The 25,301-nt window shown below is 35.4% G+C and overlaps 1 protein-coding gene across 1 annotated transcript in view; it reads right to left on the reverse strand.

The window, feature by feature from the left end:
• The window catches only part of LOC136027382 (ecdysone receptor-like), a 113,528-nt gene that overhangs the window by 75,170 nt on the left and 13,057 nt on the right, over positions 1-25,301 (reverse strand). The window contains exon 2 of the mRNA XM_065704569.1: positions 11,220-11,546. Within this exon, the coding sequence (XP_065560641.1) occupies positions 11,220-11,352 (133 nt within the window). The 5' untranslated portion in view covers positions 11,353-11,546. The remainder of the gene's footprint in view (positions 1-11,219; positions 11,547-25,301) is intronic.

The following is a 25,301-nucleotide window of genomic DNA, read 5'->3' on the forward strand; positions in this document are numbered from 1 at the left end:
TTGCTACATTAAAGATTCATAACATTTAAAACAACAAATGAATTTGGTGATTATAAGTACTGCTGGGTAATACCCCAGCTCATATTATAAAAAAAAGGTAGGTGGTTACTGTTTAAGCTTTAACAACATGAAAGACTTGATTTCTGGATGTATAATTCAAAGCCGTGATGTGAGAATAGAAATATTCTAAACTATTAGACCCTCCTCAAGTGGAGGCGGAAATAAAAATCCTTCATTTTCTTCCTTTGTGCAAAATTTCCACCAAATGAGTTTTAGGTTTTCTTTCACAAATTTCAACAAGTTTCTCCTATAAATAAAATTCCTTCTTGGTATGATAGCCTAAATCTTAAAATAGCTTTAGTTTAGCTCAAAGGCAGTTCACAATATTGTGCAAGCTTTAAAGATAGTCACAGCTAAAATAGTACCATCTATTTTTGACGCCAATTTTGGCCAAATCAGCCAGTCCACAGTTGTTATCCTTCTCAAAGGCGTGTGAAAAATCGTGTTATGTGAGGCTATTCATTAAACTGATGCAATGAAGGTCTCTGTAAAAAAAGACAGACTTTTTGGGTTTTTTTTTGTGGACATGGGTGAGGATACGGCCAAACCATTCTGCTTCTGGGTCAAATGCCCAATCCTACCAATGGGCCCCAAACTTATCAAAATTATGGCATTTTCTTATACCAAAGTATACACATTTATATATTAACAAATTTATGCACATTTACGTATGCACATACATATTTACGCATGTACATTTATGCATATTGTAGTGCAGCAGCGAGCGCTTAGTCAGCAATATAATATGTAGTTTTATGTTATAAAAATACGCAACACGTAGGGCTGGGGAGGATTCTATGTGTCTTAAAGATCGTTAACTTGTAAATTTCTGTAAAATATGGATAGTGAATATACTGATTCATCTTCTTGTAAATATATTCTGTGGCTTTGAAGTCATAAAATTCTTAAGCAATTTGTTGGACTGCTCATGAAGTTAATAGTTGGTATGTATTAAAAACTAAATATGAATCTACTAGGCCAGCGTCATGTAATTACTATGTCCTTTTATAAAATTAATGTTTTCGAGGAAAAACTTGTACTTTTATAAAAACCATTCCGAAAACCGTACTTTCTTTAGAAATAGCAAGTTGTTCAAACAAAATCCCATCAATCTTAAACCGACAATAAGCAAAACAAATTAAACCATCATTATAGGGAAGTTTTGGATCTAAGTAACTTAGACACCATTTTTTTCATTTATTTCTCCTATCAATTCGGACTAAATATGTAGATTTTGCTTCAAAATTAGAAAACCCTTTAAATTCTGGGTAAATCAACAGTGCAGCAAAAATAAAGAAAATGAAGGCGGAGTAAATAGAGAAGATAGCAATGTCAGGATGGAAAACATGGTATAAACTAATTCCTTAAAGCAAAGGAGGACCGGAATAATAGGAATTATTTCATATTTCTATTGTTGGATACAGGAGAAAGAGATGAGGGCAATATCAGCAAGTCTTCTGAACGCCCTAGTTACTCAATGGAAATGATATGAGCTTCTCGTGATTGATGTTTGCTTAGTCTGATAATTTTCTACAGACCACGTTGCAGTTGTTTTTGACTCGGAAGTAGGTAGTATGCTAAAGATGGGTACTGAACTTACACCCTTATTTGGGCACTAAAGCTTGCCTATACTCCGGACTATACACTCTTATTTGGGCTCTAAAGATTGGACACTTCGATTTGGGCCATTGACCAACTTACAGACAGGTATCCAACGCTTAAATAATTTGCGTAACACGTGAAAAACCAGCCTTATGAAAGTTGAAAAAACCTGTTTAGTCATGCATGTCTGGAAATGATTAAAGTAAACCATTTTATTTGATTTTAAATTAGACTGATTGAATTTATGATATAGTATTGAACTTTACTCGATTGCATCTATATAACATAGACATAGTGTAACCGTTTGTATGATATTCATGGGAATGAGTGCTTACAATAACCCTTCTTTTAGAGGGAACTTATGGTAATCTATGGCCCGGTCTCCGAGGGCCCCAATGCCCCTCCCCAGCTTTTTGACCCCCTGTCTTGTCCTTATTTTTTTAACTTTAATTTTTTATATCTTTCAGACTTTTTTTAATATCTTAAAATGACGTAAAATATATTTTAAAAAAAAACCACTTGTGATATTTTCGAAACACGAAATGAAGATAATATAGATATGTTAGTCGTGATTTTTCCTATTAGAAAAATATTATTTATAATGAATTTGTTTTCTTCCTCTGACAAAATTTTTTTGGACTTCGAATCTTCTGGACTCAGAATTTTTATGCTATTAGCAGCTGGTTCAGTCAAGGGATTTTTTTGGAAGGGTGCCATATGATAATAGGTTGTGATACTGATAAAAAATTTAGCCAAGTATCCGTAAATTAAACATCTTGCATTACGATATCAGACTCTCGCCTGAATTAAGCAGAATCTTCGGTAACATTATCGAAACCTTACGTGATATTATCAAAATCAACACAAAATCACACAGACAGACACGGATACAAGCAATCAGTCACTTCGACACATAGGCACAGAGAGAGAGGGACAAAAAACTCATACAAACACACAGTCAGACAAATAACACACAAAGACAGAAAAACAAGCAACCACCAGCTAAGACATACAGAAAAACACAGAGAGAGAGCACAGTATTCAAGGGCACAGTATGGAAGAATTGACCCCCCCCCCACATCTTAATACACATGTGCTGGATAAAATGATTGCTTTTGAACAATAATCATTAAAAAACGTACCAACGGGATCAGTATAGCACTGTCTATAATAAAGAGCGATATGCTATCAGCGTATTATTTTTTTTTATTTTTTACTTTATTTCCAGCCATTTCATATGAATGGGATGGTCGCACAAAATTAGAAGGGGGCTCATATAATAGAAAATAGAAATTTGTAGTTCTCAAATTAATGATTGAAAGTTACTGAAGGAAACTAGTCCCCCTCCCGTGCTCTTTTCTGCTACTCGGCTCCCTTAACGCCCCATAATGTCGGATTAAAATTTTGAGATATGCATTTTATTCAAAATAGCCCAAAGGTAAAATTACTATGCTTTTGGGATCAACGTCACTCCCAAAGGCAAAGGGGCAATGGCCTGACTTATGTAAATCATCCATTGTTTGTAGATATATTTTAGCAGAAAGGGCTATGTTTGTCTTGGTTGTCCAATCAGCTAGGAGATTGCCCGAGATTTTCAGAATTTCTGAACAACATACTCCGGATTAACAAAGTTCGTTAGTAAATCAAAACATACTATCTGCGCCCAAGTTTTCATAAAGCACGCCTGCAACATCTTAGAAATTGGGTTTTTTGGAAAGCGGGAAGGATTAAAAATATTATTCTCCGATTCGTCAAGAGTTTATTGTACTAAGATGAGCTCCTACGGGACTGAGAATCTATGAACAGTATAGTGGCGAAGAAAACCGCAAGACGCTATGTGCTGTCGTTGTATTGATAGAGTGTATCTGTCAAATTTGGGAACAGCTTTCAGTATCAAGTTGAAACTTTCAGAGAATCCTGAAGAGAGGAGGGAGGGGAGGGAATGAGAATTGATTGGAGAAGGTTGCAGAGCTGAATGAAAAGACACTATATGTGTTCCGTTTTCTAAATAGCAAATCTGCAATCTTCCACGAATGGCTCCAGGGATGGAGTTGAAACTTTGAGGTAGTGGTGAAGGATGGGAGGGGAGGGTACTTTCAATTTTGTGCTGAGGGAAGGGAGTGCAAGAATTTAACTAAATTCTTGCACTAAAAGCGCTATGGGACTTGAACCTGTTCAGTGTTAAATTTCAAGGTAAATGATAAGACGCAATGTTTTACCATATTATTCAAATAGCATATTTGTAATATTGTGGGAACGGCTTGGGAAAGCAAGCTGAATCTTTCACGGAGGGATAAAGGATCAGATGGAACTTAAATTGGAAGTGGGTAACAAGTGGACAAATAATCTGCAAAATCTCAGGAGCAGTTTCAAGACTCACGAAGAAAAGAATGAAAAAGTTTGTGACAATTTGGAAGGTAAGGAAGGTTCATTTACAAAGAAGTGTTAGAGAATGGATTAAAAAATGATAAGGTCTCAAGTACTGATAGTGTGGTAAACGAGTTTTCGAAGTGGCTGGGAAGTTAGAGGTAAATTACTGAAGATTATGAATATGATTTTTGAAAAAAGGATGTACCTAGCGATTTTATGAAAAACTTTAGTGAAACCGCTTTATAAGGATGGTGATAGAGTTAGTGTGGTAACTATACAGGCATTAGCTTTATTTCTGAAGGAAGCAAAATACTTAGTATGGATGCAGCACCTAAATATGCTTCAGATAAAGTTTTGAGAGAAGAACAGCGTGGTTTAATGAATTAAAGAGGACGCGTCGACCAAATTTCGCTCATAGATAATAAAATTAAGATTGTAATTATAAGATTATACTTAAGATAAAACATAGATTAGATTATAAGATTATATAGATTGTAAATTGAAAAGTGCCTGAATCATCAAACTCTTTCAGTTTTATATATTACGAACAAGCGTTTGATTAAGCCGATAAAAGAGCTTTATTGAAGGCCCTATCTTTGCATAGTATACCAGATAAATGCATTAGGTGATTAGTCCTATGTACGAGAACAATATACAGATCTATGTACAATTTTGCAACGGTGAAAGTAGGAAATGAGGATAGTAGCTGGTTTGATGTTGAATGAGGAGCAAAGCAGGGTTGTGTTCTATCCCATTAATAAGATTATTTTAATGTACTTTGTCCTAACGAACACCACAAAGTCTATGGGAGAGGAAGAAATCAAGTGGGAAGGTAAAACTCTCCTAGATTTAGATTATGCAGATGATTTGAGGGCCCTAGATAAAAATATTTATAAACTGAATGAAATTTTAAAGGTTTTGAGAGTGCAAAATAGGGAAGGTGCAAAAATAAGTTTGGAAATCAGAGGCAGCGCTATAGTGTTGCCTATAGTAAAGAGCGATAAGGTTTCAATATATTATTATTTATTTTATTTATTTAGTTTCCCAGAGGCAGTATATATGAAAGGGGTGGTCATATAAATTTCGGAGGGGGTTCATTCAATTGGAAATCGAAGGTATACTACCCTTTTTTCCCCAAACCCATCTGATTCAAATTTTGAGACATGCATTTGGTTCAGAATAGTCCAAAGGTCCAATAAACATGATTCCTGGCTTACCGATCCCCTGATCCCCAGGGCAAGGACTGTAAGTTATGCAAGTTGCCCATTGTTAACATATAAGGTCTTTATGAAAAGAGTGGCCGTATAGATTTTGGAAAGGGGCTCATTGATTGGAAATGAAAAGATCCTGTGTCGTTTCTAAGAGTCAAAAGTCATCGGAGGGCAGTCACCCCCGCGCCCTTTTTTCTCAAATGCATCCGATCAAAATGTTGATGGTCATTTTCTTCAATATAGTCCATAGGTCAAATAACTATGCCTCCAGTGTTGACTCCAGGGTTGACGGTTGTTAATATAAGGTTTTTTTTTATTAAGATAAGAGGGGACACTTGATCCTGGATCTTAAAAAAACTTAAGAGTATTACGGTGAAACTTAAAGGAAATGTTCAGAGGGATGCCAAACAACAAAAACACTTTATCCTTGCTGGTTGTGAAAAAAGAAGAGCCTCATTCGTATAGTCGAAAACCATACGAAAGTTAATTCCGTAAAAACAGCAGAAACACGCAAATTTTATGAAAAATAAAGGAAAACGGAGCATTTCATTAAAATAACAAGTGTTTAATGCGTACCCTTTCCCTTGTAGTCTTTCCAAGGTTATAAATTCTCAGCACACAGAGTTTCAGGCACTAAAAATTTTATATTCCTAATCTTTATTTTCACTCTTAATGTAATTGTTTTAGTTTAAGAACTAAATTAGTATAATATGAATACTCATTATAACATAATCCACTGAAATTCGAGGACTGAAAATACCTCAGATTACAAACTCAACAGATACATTGTGTAACGGAAACATCAAAACAAATATCTCCAAACAAAGGATATCACTTGGAATAGAAATTGGTAAACAAACGTTTGAAACTTAAAACTTAAAGCTTTAGACTAATTCAAATTCTATGTTGGTACCGGCCTGGTTCGGACTGAAATTCACAAAGAATTTTTGAATTATTTTCATAGTTCAATATAGTAAATCAATCTGATTAAATTTTCAGTCAGCACCATTGTGTTGACTAGGTAAGAGTAGGAGAAGATAAAACATAGTAGTGACCTTAATTGCTACTTGAGTTACTCAAGGATTTGGAAAAAATCAAATAGGACAAGTTTAAAGATTTCAAAATAACGATAAAGTGACGCTAGTCTTCAATGTATTCGCTGTTATACGTGACAAATACCAGGGGTACTGACATCCGGTAATCTCATACACATATCAGGACGCCATATGTGCAGCACAGTTCTGCCACGCTTGGCACAGTTCCGCCATGCTTGGCACGGTTCCCAAAACGCCTGGCATAGTTCCGTCACGCTTGACACGGGCCACTTGGTGTACATAATTTCTGAGAGAGATAGACCCCTCGGGCAAGCGTATCTTCGTTGTAGCTTTTTCGTATATATTCCTGATACAAAGAGAGCGGAGGAGGTAGTGACGATTTTTTGTTACCGCTTTAGTCATACCAGGGATCATTAGCTGAGTCGAAAATTTCTGAAGCAAAAAAAGGGGCCGATTTTTTTAAAGGCTCAAAAGGAACTATTTCAGCTTTAATGCCACAGCAAAAAGAAGATAAAGACACTCAATCATGTGCTTAATACAGTGGTAGCAAAATCAAGCGACCTGGAAGAATATCAGGGCAAGGAATAATAGCACCAGCGTCTAAAACAAGATGATCTCACTCAAATCAAATTAAAATTTAAAAAATGTGGTATTTTCAGCACAAAATTTACCCATCAGGCCCGGGTCAAGAATGAACTGGTACTTAGCTAATCATAAGCTTTGCAATATGTGATAAGTGTATTGACTGTTCAGAATAAATAATTTTGCAGATTTTATTTATTTTGATGAACCTTATCTGGCAAGTTTTATAGCTTTCACTTGACCTTTGGGATGAAAAAAGCATAACAATTGCCAATATGTCAAATCTACAAATTGCAAAACATTAGCACTCGTAAGCAAAATATAGCCGGAAGCAAAATAGGTCAGAGAACAAAACATTAGTATCAGCGGAATATGCATTCTTGTATTCCCATACAGTCTACTGCATATGTACCGTAACATCAAGTAATACACCGGCGAGGTGCACTTGAGCCAAAAATTATGTTTTTTTCAGGGACAGCGGAGGGGGGGGGGGAATGTAATCCGATCCCCCTAAATTTTAGATGATATATACCCACACTGAAGCCAATATAACCATAGATGCACTTATGTCAAACCCCTCGAGGGGGGATTAGATTATCTTTCCCCTTGTGGAGAGGGAGTTTCCAAACACGAAATTTTTTTTTAGGTATTTTCGACATTCCGAGAGAGGGAATCTTCTGACTAATTAAGGATGAGGGGATCCAGCAGGAGCTAATCCAAGGTAATCTAGGGTAATCTAGCTTAACTATAGGTGGACTTTCACCCTCCACAACAACCTCAACCCTTCTAAAAATAAAATCCTTGATACAGATCTATAAAACTTACAGAAACAAGAATATCAAAATGCCCCTCCCCCCAAAACCTGGAACCATCTGAGGTCTATTCATACATGAGAACCACGGCTTTTTAAGATTTTTTTTTTGCTTTTTGTTTTTGTTCCGAAATACATAGTTTTTAGGGTAGAACCCTATTCCGTCGGTGTTGCCACGACGAACCATGGAAACCAATAGGGAAAAATAATAATTATAACTTCGCAATGTTTTATTTCTATAGGAATTAAACATTAACATTGTGTTGATTTCCAAAAACTGCTGCATATGTTTTTAGCGATTTTTGCGGATTTTTTCCCAAAGTTTCTTTCCTTTTTTTTATTTAGCAACCGCTATTACCAAAACTGCATTTGAAGATGTTCTTCATTAAAAATTAAATTCCCATTTGTTGCGATTACTTGTTCCCATTACTTTCAAATAGTTATGTGTTGGATATTTTCAGCCGAATACGAAAAGATCTATAGAAAAACGACAAGAGGGGATTCGTCCTGAAATCTGCACTTCATCAACGCCCCACCATTTACACCATATTTTCCTGCATTTTTTTTTAAAGGAATCCATCTGTTTTTCGTATTTTTTTTCAATCCAACCCTTTCCGTTAGCACCACTAAGAATTAATTCTTGCGTACATGCCCGCACCAGGTCCTTTATTCCACGACGCTTTTTTAAGATATAATGGTGTATTTAGCTACTTTCGTCTACCTGAGCAGTTGAATTTCCTTGAATTCCAAGGTAGGCTATTATTGTTTGTTGCTTCTAATCATCAACAACAGTCCCTGGAGCAGAAAAGAACATGGCTTTCAATCAAGTTAATTTCCTAAACTAGAAAAATATTTTTCCAAAACTCGCTTAGAAGTACATAAATAGCCTCTAAAAAGAACATAAATTCCTTTTTTTTAAGCAGAACAAATTAAAAAAGTGAAAAGCAGCTCTGTATTCAACAATAGAGTTAAAAATGGAAAATAAACTTCCAGTGAAAAAATAGTAATATAATAGAACAAATTATAGACTCATCTCTTTCTACCAATCCGTATTGTAGGCTTCTTGTTTTAGTATTTATTAGTATAAATAAGCTTCTTTTTCGTCTGTATATGTTAAAGGTACCATTATTGATTTTTTGCACAAGGAGGGAGGATGTGGGCGATACCCTCCCCCTCCTCTAAGAAGAAATTTTGACTGAAAATTTACGTATTTCTATTTCAAAAACTTCTCAGCTCTCCTCCCCTTCATTGTCAGACCAACTACCAATAACAATTGACAATTACCGATAATTGGTAATTACCAATTGACAATTATCAATAATTGACAACTACCAATTGTCAATGCACCAATAAATCACGTGAATTTTGTATGATCAATAGATTGCAACCTGATTTTATTTTTTTTTTTTTTTTTTTGCTTGAACATTATGAAAAATGACCATTAATGACTTGGCCCATAAAGCATATGGTTGGCCCTACTTAAAACGAACACAAACCATTTTTGCATGAGGAAGGCTACCTCTTCTTTAACCATCGCTTGTTACGCTAAGGTTTGACTTTTTCTCCCTATTACTTAAGAATGATTGCTGGACCACAAGGGCCGATTAATTGGAATACAAAGCTTTTTTGAAACACTAAAAAACCTTAACGTAACGAGAGAGGGTTGAGGCAGGGGAAGCCTCCCTTATGTAGAAAATAATTTCCATTCGTTTCAAGTTTTAATTTTGCTCCTTAATTTCAAATGAAAATACTTCTTTTTTAAATTTAAATTTTAGACACGCCCCTCCAAGGAAAATTTCCTCCGAAAAATCCATCCCCCCTCGCAGGAAAAATTCCTCCCGCATTATCCCATTGAAAATTGTCCCCAGATAATTTCTCTCCCCGCTGAAAATTCACCACGGACAATATCCCTGAAAAATTCTTCTTACATTCACTTGCACGTATTTTTCATCATTAAATAAACGATCACTTCCAAATCATGCTGGAAGTTCCTCCCACTTGAACAAAAAAATTTCCTACAAAAACCCCTCCCAATGGAAGTACCCCCAAAAATATTCAGTATATTTCCCTATAACAAATACTATATAACAATGGGCAAATTGTACAACTTACAGCCTCCCCCCATGTAAAATTTCACTAGGGAAATTCCACCGGAAACTTTTCTTCTGACGAAAAAATTTCCTCGCGGGAAATCTTCCTCCTCAGAAAAAACATCCCAAAAATTTCCGCATTGAACCAAACAACTATTTCAAAATTTTAATTGAATGTGATTGGGGAAAATGTGATTGGAGCGTGGGAGGGGAGCTAGTTGCCCTCCAGTCTTTCTGGTAAATTAAAAAGAGGCACAGGAACAAAGTAGCTTTTAATTTTCGTTTGAATGAGGCGTCTTCTGATCTTCTAGGACCAGTAGTTCAATACGATCAGCCCTTAAAAAAACGTATCTGTGATCTTTCTTCTGGTAAAAGGACAAAATCCCCCATTTTGGTAGATGGGGCTTGAAGCATCTACAATAGGCTCATCTGATATGTTGAATCTGATAGTGTAATTTTAATTGAGATCACTTGACTTTTTGGGGGTGTTCATCCTTCCCTTTTTTTAAAAAATTGGCAGTTTTTCTCAGACATGCAGCTTTTAATGGGTAGCATTAGACTTAATGAATTTTACATGTTTGGAATCGGTATAAGAATGTAATTAATTGCTGTACTAATTTTTCAAAAATTCTTTTTTTTTTAGAGTTTCAGTCACTATTGGGCCGAACCGTTCCTTCCTTACAGTTCGTTACCAGGAACCGTTTGATCTTATAAAAGTTTAACTATCATTGCAGTAAATACAAAATGCAGTTTTCTTTGTTTTTCTCACAACAACTGAAATTTAAATCGAAAGTAGGATTTTTTTTTATCCCATAGAGTCATGGCAATAAAGACAGCTCCATACACATCGGGGGAAAGGGTCAACATCATGGACGTAGAGCCAGAGTGACCATATGGGGCCCATTTTGGCACTTTTCAGGCGGTTGCACACTAAACGTTTCGAATCAACGCATTTTTGAGGGGGGAAATCGTTCATCTGGCACATTTTCCCTCGAAAAATGGAGTTTTTGGCGCATTTTCACTTTTAGGTGGCGAAACTTGCAACCCAGCAACTGGAAACACCGCGTCAAAATGAATATAGGTTTAAAGGCGAGGTCGGAGGTATGGTTGGGATAGATGTTGGTGTACACTTATAAAAAAAAACTAGCGTACATGCGCATGCTCTGATCCTCTAGATATAGCCTTGTCATAGAGCCATATATAACTGAGCCAATATAATCAATTAAAGTAAAATAAATAATTAATAAGTAGTCAATTAAAAAATAATTAAAGAATTAACTAAGTAAATAAGCGAATTAGGTAAATAAATATTGCATAAGTAGTAAATTAGGTAAATGACAAGTAAAGTAAAATAATCAATTGGAGTAAAATAGAATTATAGCAGTAAAAAAAGGCGTTGATAAATAATTGATTAAATAGCTAGGTTGCAGCACGTTACCAGACAAAGATGTATCCATGTTTCTTCCGTCATCTGTTTTGTGCACTGTTATAACAGGACCTCTTTCTACGCGTTCAGTAAAAAAATGACTTTGCGGATGCAGCGTTGCCGGTTGCTTTAAATCCATAGTCATAAAAATGTTGTAAAAAGGCACTAAAAAAGCACTTATACGTTCGGTACGTAACTGGCACTAAATTTCACTCTAATTTCAACTTTCTTATTTTAATCGCACTCTGTTGCACTGCATCTCACGACAAAGATAGGAGAAATATCCTTTTCAATGAAGTATTGCAGCAGTGTAAAATGCTATTCAATAATTATTTATTCCTGTAAAATAAAAAGCATAAATAAATTCAGGCGTTCACGTAAAAAATATACACACAAGTGAAAGATAAAAATTGCTGCAATGAAGCTCTTTGAAAGTAGGCTTTGGATCCCTTGTTCTGGCAATCCCGACAAAAAACTCAGTACCCCTGACGAATTGTTGCCACATAAAATACCACATCTAGGGATGCATTTATTCAGAGTAATTCTGCTCTAAACTCATTCCTGACAGGCCTGAAATTGTAATTTTTCTTTTTGTTATGAGCCAAACTGACCGTTATTTTTGTAGTTGTATTGACATTTTGACAAGAAAATGTTTTTTTCACTCAACATCTTGAAACAAAGGTTGTTAGATCGAAGCCTGTTAATGCATTGTGTTGCCTAGACTTCTGATAGATGGCGCTCTATGTATTTTCTAGTCTAACACTTTGTGCATATAGTCGGTAGGGACCGGAATCAAGGACACTACTTGGAAATTTTTCTAGGCGAGGAGGAAGGGTAAATTTTCTAACGAATAGGTGTGATAGAAATAAATTAAAGCACTTTTGCTGTGTGAATAGGTAGCAATGTTTTCATTACAATGAAAACGATTTTGTTTTAAATGCACCAAAGGACAGAGAGAAGGGGGTGACACACCGATGCCTAAGCATGCCAGTTAAATTTTGATTATCTTTATTTTTTCAAAGGGGAGGCACTGTCACTACTGGCCCCTCTCTGACGGTACCCATGGTCTGAAAATTATATCATTTTACGTATGTTATACGCTCCCTAGTTTCCTGATTCTAAAATATTACAAATCTAAAAACAATCTGTCAACAATTCTGGATTATCTTATCCGAAAATTAAAAACATTCAAACATTTAACTGCTTCTTGGATGCCATTTAACTCTGCTTTTTGGATGCAGCAATCCAGTTATAGAATAAACTTGCAGCTTATTCGAGGTAATAAAAACATAAAACGTTTGTACTTATAATTAGACTGATAATATCGCAAGATAAATTCTTTGATTCTTCATGAGATAGTAAAAAGGCGAAATAATAAAATTCTTCGAGAACAATACTCAGCACTTTTCACAAAACTTATGTTCTTCATCTTAATGTCCGAACTCGAACATCTGTCGTTCGAGTCTCTCTTTTTAATATTCGTCAAAATCGATTTCACAAAATAAATCCCTTTGGCTCTTCATGAAATAGTAAAAAGGAAAAATGGTACTTGTCGCTTATAAGAAACACATTCAAGAATTACGCTTAGGTTGCATCTAAGAAAACTGGTTTCATAGCTGCGAAAACAAGTGACGGATAATACAATCCATTGGAGTTAGATTACATTGGACTTGTATAATTTAGGCTATATATTTGTACATTAAAGAGGGGTGGGAGGGTTTGGTTAGATTAGGTTTCCATAATTTTGTTTCTAAAGCATTATTTTATCATCTTGGGTGTGTTTCCATTAATCGACAAGTACCAGCAAAACATTCAAATTTCTTCAAAATGACTCCCAAAACCCTACAAGAAACTTCCATCGTTCGTCTGAAATCGAACGTCCGTTGTACGAGTCTCTCTTTTTTTGCTAGTCAAAATCTATTAACCCCTCAAAGATACCGTGGAAGAAGAACAAACATTGTTCTACTTTTACCTATTTGCGTTTAAAAAAGGAAAAACAGAAACCTAGAAAAATAGAGAAAAAGAAAAACAATCAGGTCCGAATTGGGAAACTGAATAAAATCACTGGAAATTATTTAACGCAAGAACTTCATTGAAGGACATGAAAGAAACGTCACTGATACAATGTAGAAAAAAAAACCTATCGCAACTATAAGACGATGAATGAAAATTCTATAAAGGGTTGCACCCCCCCCCCCCCCCAGCCCTACTTCCGTTAAACGTAAAGTGAAAAGTGCGTAGCCCCTTGCTTTTGTAAGCTCCGATACAAAAACAGGACAGCAATAATCGTTGCCAAATACTTTTGTCTTGATTATTTCTATTGGTTCAAAGCAACATAAGGGACATTAATTTTTATTAGTTTCAGAAACACCATTGAAACTTTATTAGCGTTTGTTTTCATTTTATTCCTTAGCAATACCAACATTTTCAATGTCAACAATAGAAAACGAATTTCAAGGCGACGATTGTATGAAAATAAGAAAGAGTAAACATAGATTCACAGAGGTTCAACACCCAGGTGGAGGGGATCAGAACATATTTCCATGGGAAGGGGAGAGATCAGATAATTCAAAAACTAAATTTAGGCTCCAGATTTGTCGTTTTTAATCATGGGGTCTATTGAAGATCATATATGCACACAGGTCGATTTTAAGGAACGATACTTACGTGATATCCCTGCCACACTCAAGAAATTTGATCTATTTAAAACCGTTTTTTCTTTATGAACTCTCAGAAAATCAGCTTAGCCAGAGTGAGATAAACTACTATGCAGGTATATTCTAATTAAATATTTAATGTATAGAGTTGGTTAGGTGAGATACTTAATATAATGTATTCTGGATAATGCTTTCCATAATTCTCTGTTGTACTTTCCATAACTTTGTTCCTAATGTATTATATTTTCATCATATTTAGGTCTATCTCATTATAGTTAACCTAACTTCACTTCTTGAGTGTGGTCGGGATAACACGCAAGCACCGGAAAAACTATATAATCTTACTTGGAGCCATAAGGTGCGCTTTAACCATCAAGCTTTTTCAATTGGTTTTCCAAACCAACCTGGAAGGTGCCCCACAACCACTGTATCTACTACATATGACAAGGTTCTATTAGTACCAAAAGAATTCTTAGTTCTATGTATTAATTTAAGAGAGATGTGGGAAATATCGTCCTTGAATATATCCCTGTCAATAATCCCTAGCTCTCGCTAGCTCAGAAGAAGGTTGACAATGTAAAGTGTTTATTTGTACTTCTCCCAACCCTTGTTTCCTTTTTTCGTCAAAATTCCCTTAATGCAGGTCTTATTTATTTCAGAGACCTACGCAGAAACTTTTCTTTATGAGCTTATTCTAAAATATGAAAGGTCTAAAGTTTAGATTTTTTGCTTAGGAAGAAATAATAGAAGAGAAAGCAGATTCATTCTCGGATTTATTTAGCAAAAGAGCATGAGCATACATTTTTCCCTTTGACTCTTGTTTTTTTTTCGAATAATAAATCTACTGCAATAAGAAGGGCCATAGATAAGGGAAGTGTGGGCGATCTGGGAGGATTCTCTAGGGTCCAGATCTAGAAGAGACAATCTACAATTTTTTTTTTTCATCTGGAAATTATATTGGATTCCTTTTTTTAGTTTGTACTTGAAATATTTTTCATTCCAGATTTTTACATGATTTCTTTCTTCCACTAGATAGTAAATTGAAAACTGAAAGATATTTGTCAAAAAGTCTGAGGAGCTTTAAAGTCTAAGCCAAATGGTGAAATTCCGAGATCAAAATTCATCTTTCGAAAATAAATTTTTGTACTTATCGGTTATATAATAGACACTCGGGAAGTGAAGTTCGATTAATGCTAATGAAATGAAACAAAATATGATGAATATATAATAGTTTAGGAACAAATTTGGGCTACATATTTGCAGATTAGGGGGGGGGGTAAAGAATAGCATATATTAAATACGTAAACTAACCATTGCTGTATTTGATATATCCTATGCTTTACCCCACCCACCCCCTAATGTGCAAATATATAGCCCAAATTTGTTTGCATGAACTAAACCAAACCGAAATACAAACTAAATATTTATATAAAATATAGCAGCAATTTATTTTGAAACCAAACCAAAGCTAATTGTGTGGTAAAAAGAAGTTGCTTGACCAGTTTCTTGTGTCATGCTCGCATCATTCACGATCGAAATTGTATTAATGTTTATTATACAACCGATAAGTACCGGATTTTTTTTTTTTATTTTCACATCGGAATTTTTCCATCCGGCAGCAACAACTCAACATTTCATCATCTTCCTTTTAAGACTAATTTTGTAGCTCGAAAAGAATGTGTGATTCGACCCATTGCTGGGTTTTGATTTTGTGTTGCAGCCCTATCCCCAATTCTATTCCCATTTTTGTGCAAGTGATTCAAAAGTGAACCATGACTATTCACAACAGAAATACCGTTTCTTGACCCTGGTCTTGCTTTGTTTTTCTTCTCTTTTTTCTACGTTTTTATGCCTTTATAAACAGAGAAAAGCCGGTCCCAAACCGCATAGTTCATAAACCTTGACTTAACCACTTTTTTTTCACTAAGCCACTGGCAATATAGCGAAAGTTGTTCTTTCACTATGCAACGAAATTCACATTATTTGGGTCACTAACCGAAGTTAGCTTTTAGGAGCTAAATAACTAAATTTACTAAATGATAAAACCCTTGAAATTGACGTAGACCTACATGGCGTTTATGAAACATATTAAATAAAAAAAAAACAAGTTTTTTCAACTGAAAATAAGGAGTGACATCAAAACTTAAAACGCACAGAAATTACTTCGTATATGAAAGAGGCTGCTTCCTCATATACGCCCCGCTCTTTACGCTAAAGTTTGACTCTTTCTCTCAATTCTTCTTTCTAAAACAGTAAAAAACTTTAGCGTAAAGAGCGGGGCGTTGATGAGGAAGCAGCCTCTTTCATATACGAAGTAATTTCTGTGCGTTTTAAGTTTTGATGTCACTCCTTATTTTCAGTTGAAAAAACTTGTTTTTTTTTATTTAATTTCTGAACGTTTTTTAATCAATGAATGTTTTGATTTTGGCTCTCCGCAGAGGAATAATCAAAACGAAATTTGCATTTTTTTTTTTTTTTTTTTTTGGCTCAATGGCTTTCTCATAATTTTGATCGAATCATTTTGAGAAAAAAGAGCGGGAGACGAAGCCTAGTTGCCCCCCGATTTTTTGGTTAATTAAAAAGGCAACAAGAACTTTTAATTTTTTACGAATCTTTTTATTGGTAAAAGATTTACGTAACTTATAAATTAGCTTACGTAAAGAACTTTTGTATTCTCATGTTTTTATTACATATATGAGGGGATTCGCCCCATCGTCAGTACCTCGCTCTTTACACTAAAGCTTAAATTTTATCCCAATTCATTAAGAATGACCCCCTGAATCACAAAAGCCGTAGAATAAGTAGTTGAAATTACCGAAAATACTTTAGCGTAAAGAGCGAGGTATTAGAAGGAGGTGAGCCCCTCATATGGGTAATAATTTCTGTTTGTTTTAAGTTTTATTGCTGTTCCTTACTTCCAGCTGAAAAAGCTTTTTCACTTTTATTTTTTAATTGTTTTTTTTTAAAATAATGCTAGTAAATCCTGCTCTCCCTTCATGGAAATTTTCTTCTCCCATTACAAATTCTCGAAGGAAAGTTCCCCCAGCATATCCCCCTCTTCTCAACCCCTCCCAAAAACCAAAAAAATCCTCCTGAAAACGCCTGTATACTTCCCAATAACCATTACTATATGTAAGCACAGGTCAAAGTTTGTAACTTGTTGCCCCTCCCACGGGGACTGTGGGGGAGTAAGTCGTCCCCAAAGACATAGTTATAAGGTTTTTCGACTACGCTGAATAAAATGGCTATCTCAGAATTTTGATCCGTTGACTTTGGGAAAATAATTGGCGTGGGAGGGGGCCTAGGTGCCCTCCAATTTTTTTGGTCACTTAAAAAGGGCACTAGAACTTTTCATTTCCGTTAGAATGAGCCCTCTTGCAACATTCTAGGACAACTGGGTCGATACGATCACCCCTGGAAAAAAAAAACAAAAAAAAAAACAAATAAACACGCATCCGTGATCTGCCTTCTGGCAAAAAATGCAAAATTCCACATTTTTGTAGATAGGAGCTTGAAACTTCTACAGTAGGGTTCTCTGATACGCTGAATCTGATGGTGTGATTTTCGTTAAGATTCTATGACTTTTAGGGGGCGTTTCCCCCTATTTTCTAAAATAACGCAAATTTTCTCAGGCTCGTAACTTTTGATGGGTAAGATAAGACTAAACTTGATGAAACTTATATATTTAAAACCAGCATTAAAATGCGATTCTTTTGATGTAGCTATTGGTATCAAAATTCCATTTTTTAGAGTTTTGGTTACTATTGAGCCGGGTCGCTCCTTACTACAGTTCGTTACCACGAACTGTTTGATAGACCTATAAAAGAAACCTATTTTGGTCAATACCCTAAATATGGTCTCGCTAATCTTTGAGTGATATATGTCCATTGAACAGGGCGGCTATTACTCCCATGACCATCACATAGGGTACACAATTTAGAACTATTTTAATGGATGGCCCCTTTAAAAGGAAACACTATAAAATCCTGAAAATGCTTTAAACATTCTAAAATACTTATATCATTCCTAAAAGTGCCCATATCACCCCTGTTAATCATCAATCCCGTCACTTTATATCAGCCATCAGTCAATCAGTCAATTCCGCTTCTAGAATAAGCCTGATGATAAACAAGTTCCCTTAATTATTGAGTAGTGTAACACAACTCTAGAAAGTGCATTTACTTTCATATTCTTTAGCATCATCTGCCCTAGCTACAGGTAATTTCGAGTTGTCGCCCAGAATTTTGAAAATCTTACAGCATTTCACTATGGGAATTCCCGGTTTATGCAATGTCATATTACCCTGGATGATCTATACACACTCAACATCCAATCCTCTTATGGTCTCAAGTAAACAATTCGTAGATGCAACCCCCGTATCAGGTGAATAAGGAGTAAATTAAATAGAAATGATGTTTGCTTTTTACCAAAATTGTAAAACAATGGTGATATTCTTTCTGCTAGTCTGTGTGGAGCCATGCATTCGCAATTTCCTCAAAGTAAAACAAGAGTATAACATCAACAATCCACTGCATATATTGTAGCCAATTAAATTCGATTCCTCGCCAAAGAAGTCGAATGGTGAATGTCGATTACTGACCAACATTTCATGTTTTTTTTTCACGCCATCTTAAAATATTTTCCAGCTCTTGTGCCGTGAAATCGTCTAATTGCAGCGATAGATTATATAAAATGTCATCTTGCAAAGTTTTCCTGCATCAGCTCAGATTTCTGTCAAGCAAAATTCGCCTACTGGTGAATCTTGAGTTTCAAAATTACAACACGATTCTTTGAAAATATGTTGAAATGATTTTGATTGAAGGACCAAAAACTTCCAGAATTTATTGACATAAAATAGCATGAACTGAATATATCCAATGCTGACACTTATACAATATTTGATGACACTTATACAATATTACACTTCTAGCTGACACTTATACAATATTTGCTGCTTCAAAATGGATTCGGACAAAGCCTTTCGGATGACAGACGTAAAAGAGAAAAAAACCTGGCGTATACACAGGGTCAGAGAAGAGTTATGGTACCCCCCCCCCCATTTCCCAACACAAAACTCAACACTTATCTTGCCCCCCCCCCCTTTAGAAGAAAAAAAAATATCTGTCGAAATTTCAACTCGATCCTCCAGCCGTGGAGCACAATATGTTACACATTCTGAACCATGCTTTAAAACGGTTTTTACCGTGTGTTCCAGCATTCGAATCTTAGCTCATAGACTTATCTTCCTGTTTTTTCCAGCCTTTTTAACGTCAGAAAAACACCCTGCGCCATGGATATTCTACTTTTTGACACACTCAATACATCTACCATCTCTCCTAGTACTATAATGCAAACAAGAGTATAGTTAAAAACAATAGGAAACTGATGAAGCAAATCTGAGGCTTTACCATGGGTGGAATATCAATTAAAAACTAATTTTAGAGACAGTGTAGCGTTGCCTGCCAGAATAAAAAATATATAATAATAATAAAGAAAAAAACAACAATACACGTAATAGCTTCGCTAAGAACTCCAGTCCTCGATGGAGAATTTAAAGAACAAAAACGCCTATAACAAAATCCTTACGGCAGGCAGCCTTTCCACCTGTGTAAAGTAAACTAAAAAGTATGGATAGATTAAGGATTTTGTTAGGTAACATTAGATGACATTGTTGTTTCCTCAGACATTAAGTTAACTTTCAACTCTTATCAGTTTCGAGGTGCAGATCTTATCCCAAAGTATGAAAATGTTCTGATTGCTATTTGAGGACCCTTCCACATAGAAAGAAAGAACAGCGCTTCACCACTTGCACTCATTTTCTCGGTTCATTTTCAAAACAGTTCATTATTCAACCTTAATTTTTTGTAGATTTTTAGTTCAAAAGTTTTTAGTTTTAGCTAATTTGTTTTCGCAATAATCTTTTACTTTTGAGATGAGTAGGAAATTTATGAAGCTTACTAAGGAGTCTGGAGAGGGAGTATATGTGAGGGGTTCTTATAAACCCCAAGTTAAGCGCTTTGGACAATAATTATTGCCATGATATCGTTTTATGCTTCCAAATTCTTCCACTTAAGAAGTGGCACCAATAGTGCCGTTTTTAGTGTTATATACTTATGGATGGTAAAATTGATAAGAAGCACATAGGTATGAGCCATAGGTTTAAAGTGAGCTTTCTCGGGATATGCTTTGAAAAGTGAGTGCATCACGTTTGCAAAAAAAAGTGGATTATCTGAAAAGTAATGATAAGAAGGGACAAACAATGATTGAAAAAAAAAAAAAAATACAAGTTGGAATCGAAGGCGTGATAATCTAATTTTAAGTCCACCACTGTACAAACAGAACCACGCCTCTAATAATGTAATCTATATATATTGGTGTTCGTAGGACTTTAATTGCGTAGCTTATTAAGCAGACATGGAGGAGGAAAATGCGGGAGGTGTTCTTGCAAACCTCCAGTTAAAGGTTTTGGATCATAATTATTATAATAATACCGTTTTATGCTTCCAAGATTTTCCACTGAAGAAGTGGCACCAAAAGTGTTGTTTTCAGTGCTATATCTCAATTACGAATGGTAGAACTGATAAAAAGCACGTAGATATGGGCAAAAGTTTTCAAACGAGCCATTAAATATCACTCTAAAAAGTTCTGGTTGCCCACTAGCCCCAGCTTTTCCACTTGAGAAATGGAACCTGAAGTGCCATTTTTAGTGACATTTGAAACTTGCAGAGGGTGGAATTTATAGGAAGAACGTAGATATGAGCAATATTTTTTATATTAGCGATCAAAAATCTGTCTAAGATGTTCTGGTAGCCTGCTAGCCCCACCCCAAGAGAAACGGCATAAAAATTGCCTTTTGTCTTGCCATCTGACACTTGCAGATGGTGGAATTTATGTAAAGCACGTACATATGAGAAATAGATTTTGAATGAATTCTTAAGTATCTCTCTATGATGTTCTTGTAACCCGCCAGGCCTGGAAAAAGAAAAAAAAAAGACCGTTGTAACGTTTTTTTTTTTACTTTTAGTTACTATGGGCTGTAGTTCACTCTTTCCTAGGTTGCAGCTAATGCTTTAGCCATGACAAAGAGTTCATTGGAAATTCTCCCAAGAAACTAGATAACATTGAAATCTCCGAAATCTAATAGAGAGTAGAATTTATAAAAACCTAAAAATATTAGCAATAGATTTTAATTGAGAAATTAAATATCTATCTACAATGGTGTGGTTGCCTGCTAATGTTGCAGTAGCTTACTCGTGAGCAGAAGAATTATGAAACTTACTAAGGGTGCTGGGAGGGGGATTGTACGGGAGGGGTTGTTGTAAATCTTTAATTGAGCGTTATAGAACATATATATTACAATTGTGCCTGTTTTGTACTTAAGAGCTTTCCCACTTAAGAAGTGGCACCAAAAGTGTTGCTTTCAGTGCTATACCGTACTTACGAATGATAGAATTGAAAAAAAGCACGTAGATATGAGCAATAACTTTCAAATGAGTCATCAAACACCACTTTTATAAGTTCTGTTAGCCCAATAGCCCCAGCTTTTCCGCCTGAGAGATGGCACCAAAAGTGCAATTTTTAGTGCCATTTGGAACTTGCAGATGGTGGAATTTATAGGAAGAACGTAGATATGAGCAATATATTTTATATGAGTTATAAAAAATCTGTCTACGATGTTCTAGTAGCCTGCTAGTGCCATCCCTTGAGAAATAGCACAAAAAGTGCCATTTTAGTGCCATTATAAAAGACACGTATATATACGAAATAGGTTTTGAGTGAGCCATTAAGAATCTCTCTATGATGTTCTGGTAGCCCACTCGGACTACTGAAAAAAAAAAAATCGCATTTTTTGCCAGAAGACAAATCACGGATGCGTGTTTATTTGTTTTTTTGTCAGTTTTTTTCCCCAGGGGTGATCGTATCGACTCAGTGGTCCTAGAATGTCGCGAAAAGGCTCATTTTAACGGTAATTAAAAGTCCCAGTGCCCTTTTTAAGTGACCAAAAAATTGGAGGGCACCTAGGCCCCCTCCCACGATCATTTTTCCCCAAAGTCACCGGATCAAAATTCTGAGATAGCCGTTTTATTCACCATAGTCGAAAAACCTTATAACTATGTCTTTGGAAACGACTTACTCCTCTACAGTCCCCGTGGGAGGGGCTACAAGTTACAAACTTTGACCTGTTTTTACACATAGTAATGGTTACTGGGAAGTGTACAGGCGTTTTCAGGGGGGATTTTTTTTAGTTTGGGGGGAGAGATGAAGGGGGGGGGGGGGGTTACGTGGGAGGATCTTTCCATGGAGGAACTTCTCATGGGGGAAGAGACTTTCAATGGAGGGGGCGAAGGATTTTCTAGCATTATTTAAAAAAACAATGAAAAATAAATATGAAAAGTTTTTTTCTACTGAAAGTGAGGAGCAGCATTAAAACTTAATATGAGGGGTTTACCTCCTCGTAATACCTCGCTCTTTACGCTAAAGTATTTTTTAGTAATTTCAACTATTTATTCTACGGCCTTTGTGATTCAGGGGTCATTCTTAAGGAATTGGGACAAAATTTAAGCTTTAGTGTAAAGAGCGAGGTATCGACGAGGGGTGAGCCCCCTCATATACGCAATAAAAACATACGAATATAGAAGTTCGCTACGTAAGTTACGTATATTTTTTACCTATGAAAACGTCCGTAAAAAATTAATTTATAGTTGCCTTTTTAAGTAATCAAAAAATTGGAGGGCAACTAGGCCTCCTCCCTCGCTCCTTTTTTCTTAAAATCTTCCGATTAAAACAATGAGAAAGTCATTTAGCCAAAAAAAAATAATGTGCAAATTTCTTTTTAATTATTTATGTGCGGAGAGCCAAGATCAAAACATGCATTAATTCAAAAACGTCTAGAAATTAAACAAAAAAAAAACAAGTTTTTTTTAAATGAAAGTAAGGAGCGAGATAAACACTTAAAACGAACAGAAATTACCCCTTATACGAAAGGGGCTTTTCCTCCTCAACGCCCCGCTCTTTACGCTAAAGTTTTTTACTGTTTTAAAATGTAGAGTTAAGAGAGACTTTAGCGTAAAGAGCGGGGCGTCGAGGAGGAAAAGCCCCTTTCATATACGGAGTAATTTCTGTTCGTTTAAGTTTTAACAAACAGAAATTTTGACGGCAATGGTCTGTTCGTTTGTAAATGAAATTTTTACATTTGTAAACACAGGTCCAACCCTTAAGGGGACCTCAAGAATTCTTTTTAGGGGGAGGGGGGAAAATCTTATGCATCCAAAGGTATTAAAACCCGTTCTCAAGAATTTTTATAGATAGATCTTAGGAGGTATATAAATATATATATTTTTTTTTACTAAATATATTTGTCGTTTTAAAAAATGACATTAGTTGAAAAAAAAAAAAGACTAATAACGTAAAAACATCCAAAAATGTAATCGTTTTGAAGTTAGAATGATTTTCTTCAAAAGGAGTTGGCATTTATTCTACATTCATCCGAAGCTGAAAAAATCACAACACGTTCAAAATTTAGGTCAGTAACCGAATCCTGCATGACTGCATTGCTAAACATAATCATTCCGCAAAAGCAAACATTCTAATTTGGGTAAGATTGTCTACTTTTGGTAATAGGAAGTGACCTATTGCTCAGATAGCCAAAATCAGATAGCCAAAAAGAAGTTACATGGACTTCGCTGGGGCGAGAGACCAAAAGGAAGAACCCCTGCCCTCATTTAATTGCCCCCCTAGATTTTGGATATTTTAGAACTATCATTAAAAAACATTTCTTTTGGTCTTTCAGTAAAAAGCGAAAAAACACCAAAATACTTAAATTTGAAATGTACATTTGCCGATCCTCCCTACATTTTTTAAAATAGGCGCCGCTATAAAATAGTGGCCAACCAACCCCAATATCAAGCTATAAGGTACTATCAAGTCATAATTTGGGCAGTTATGCATTATAGCGACCCCACTCAAGCGGTTTGATCTGATAGGTCTGGGTAAAACCGATTTGTCTATCTCCATTCGGAGACAACTAGCTTAGACACAGCGAGATAAACTACCATATAGGTATATTTTAATTAAATATTTAATATACAGAGTTAGTATTTTGGTTAGGTTAGGTATCTAATATAACGCGTTCTGGGCAGCCTCCTTTCCATGATTCTTTGTTGTAGTTTCCATAATTTTGTTACTAAAGTATCATATTTTCATCATATTTAGGTATATTCCATTAGGGTTAACCTAACTTCTCTCCTTGAATGGGATCTCTACAATCCATAAGTACCATCATTTGTGTGAACAAAATGATATTCAGACTGATTATTCCCAATATTTTAGGTACAGTCCTTTTCTCATATCACTTTTAATTAAATGAGCAGTGATTGTTTTAATAGAAAAAGTTTTGGGTACTTATCGGTTATACAACAGACACTCGGGAAGTGAAGTTCGATTAATGCTAACGAAATGAAACAAATGTGTAAACTAACCATTGCTGTGTTTAATATATGTGGTGCTTTACCCCCATCCCCTAATGTGCAAATAAACTTTTGATAAAGCTAATGAAACAAAACAAAATATGATGATAACTGGTTATTATCCCATCTGATCTTTGCCATCCAAATGATCGACAGTATTTTGATTTGTAGAAGTCAAAAAAGAAATTATTTGACCAGTTTCTTGTGTCGAAGTTTTGTAGTGTCTGTTATATAACCAATAAGTACCAAGTTTTGTTTTCTAAACAGGCCCCTAAGAAAAAGTCGAGTACAGTTTTCGGCAAGGTAAATGAACAAGCAGCTTTCAGTGGTGCAGCTTAGGCAGTGCCAGGTGCTAGAACTCACCATTTTGATTCTTGATGAGATCCCAATAACCATTAATATCCCAATAACCTGTCAATTTAATTTTCACCCTACTTTATTTGTCAAAAAGCGGGGAGCATAATTTAGAAAAACACACATCCATGGCCGTTGGAGGTAATTACACCCGCTTTCGAAATCATGAAAAGAGACCGTCAATATTGAAAAGACGAGAAAAGGAAAGGAAACAAATAAGAAATGAAGCAACCGTTAAATTATCGGCCACACTATAAGCCGCGGATTAATAGAGAGTGTTTTTAAATTAGATTCTTTTTTTTAAGGGAATTGATTAATTCTTGTCTTCCGTGCAGCCATGGAAGTACGGATAAAACAAAACAAAAACATATGGAAAACAGCCAAGAACAGCCATGGAAGTACGGATAAAACAAAACATAACATTAATTCAACTGAACTTTGGCAAAGGTTACAATAAGATAGGCATCTTCACTCCAATATACAAGTGTCTAAAAATATTGACTTTAGACGGACATGACTCAAAACATATGACAGACCTAGAAATTATTTGGCTAGCAGAATACGTCAAGGTTTTTAAGCTACAAATGAAAGGATCTCAAATTAATCCTCCAAGCATT

This window comes from Artemia franciscana, chromosome 5 (assembly GCF_032884065.1).
Source record: "Artemia franciscana chromosome 5, ASM3288406v1, whole genome shotgun sequence".
Lineage (NCBI taxonomy): Eukaryota > Metazoa > Arthropoda > Branchiopoda > Anostraca > Artemiidae > Artemia > Artemia franciscana.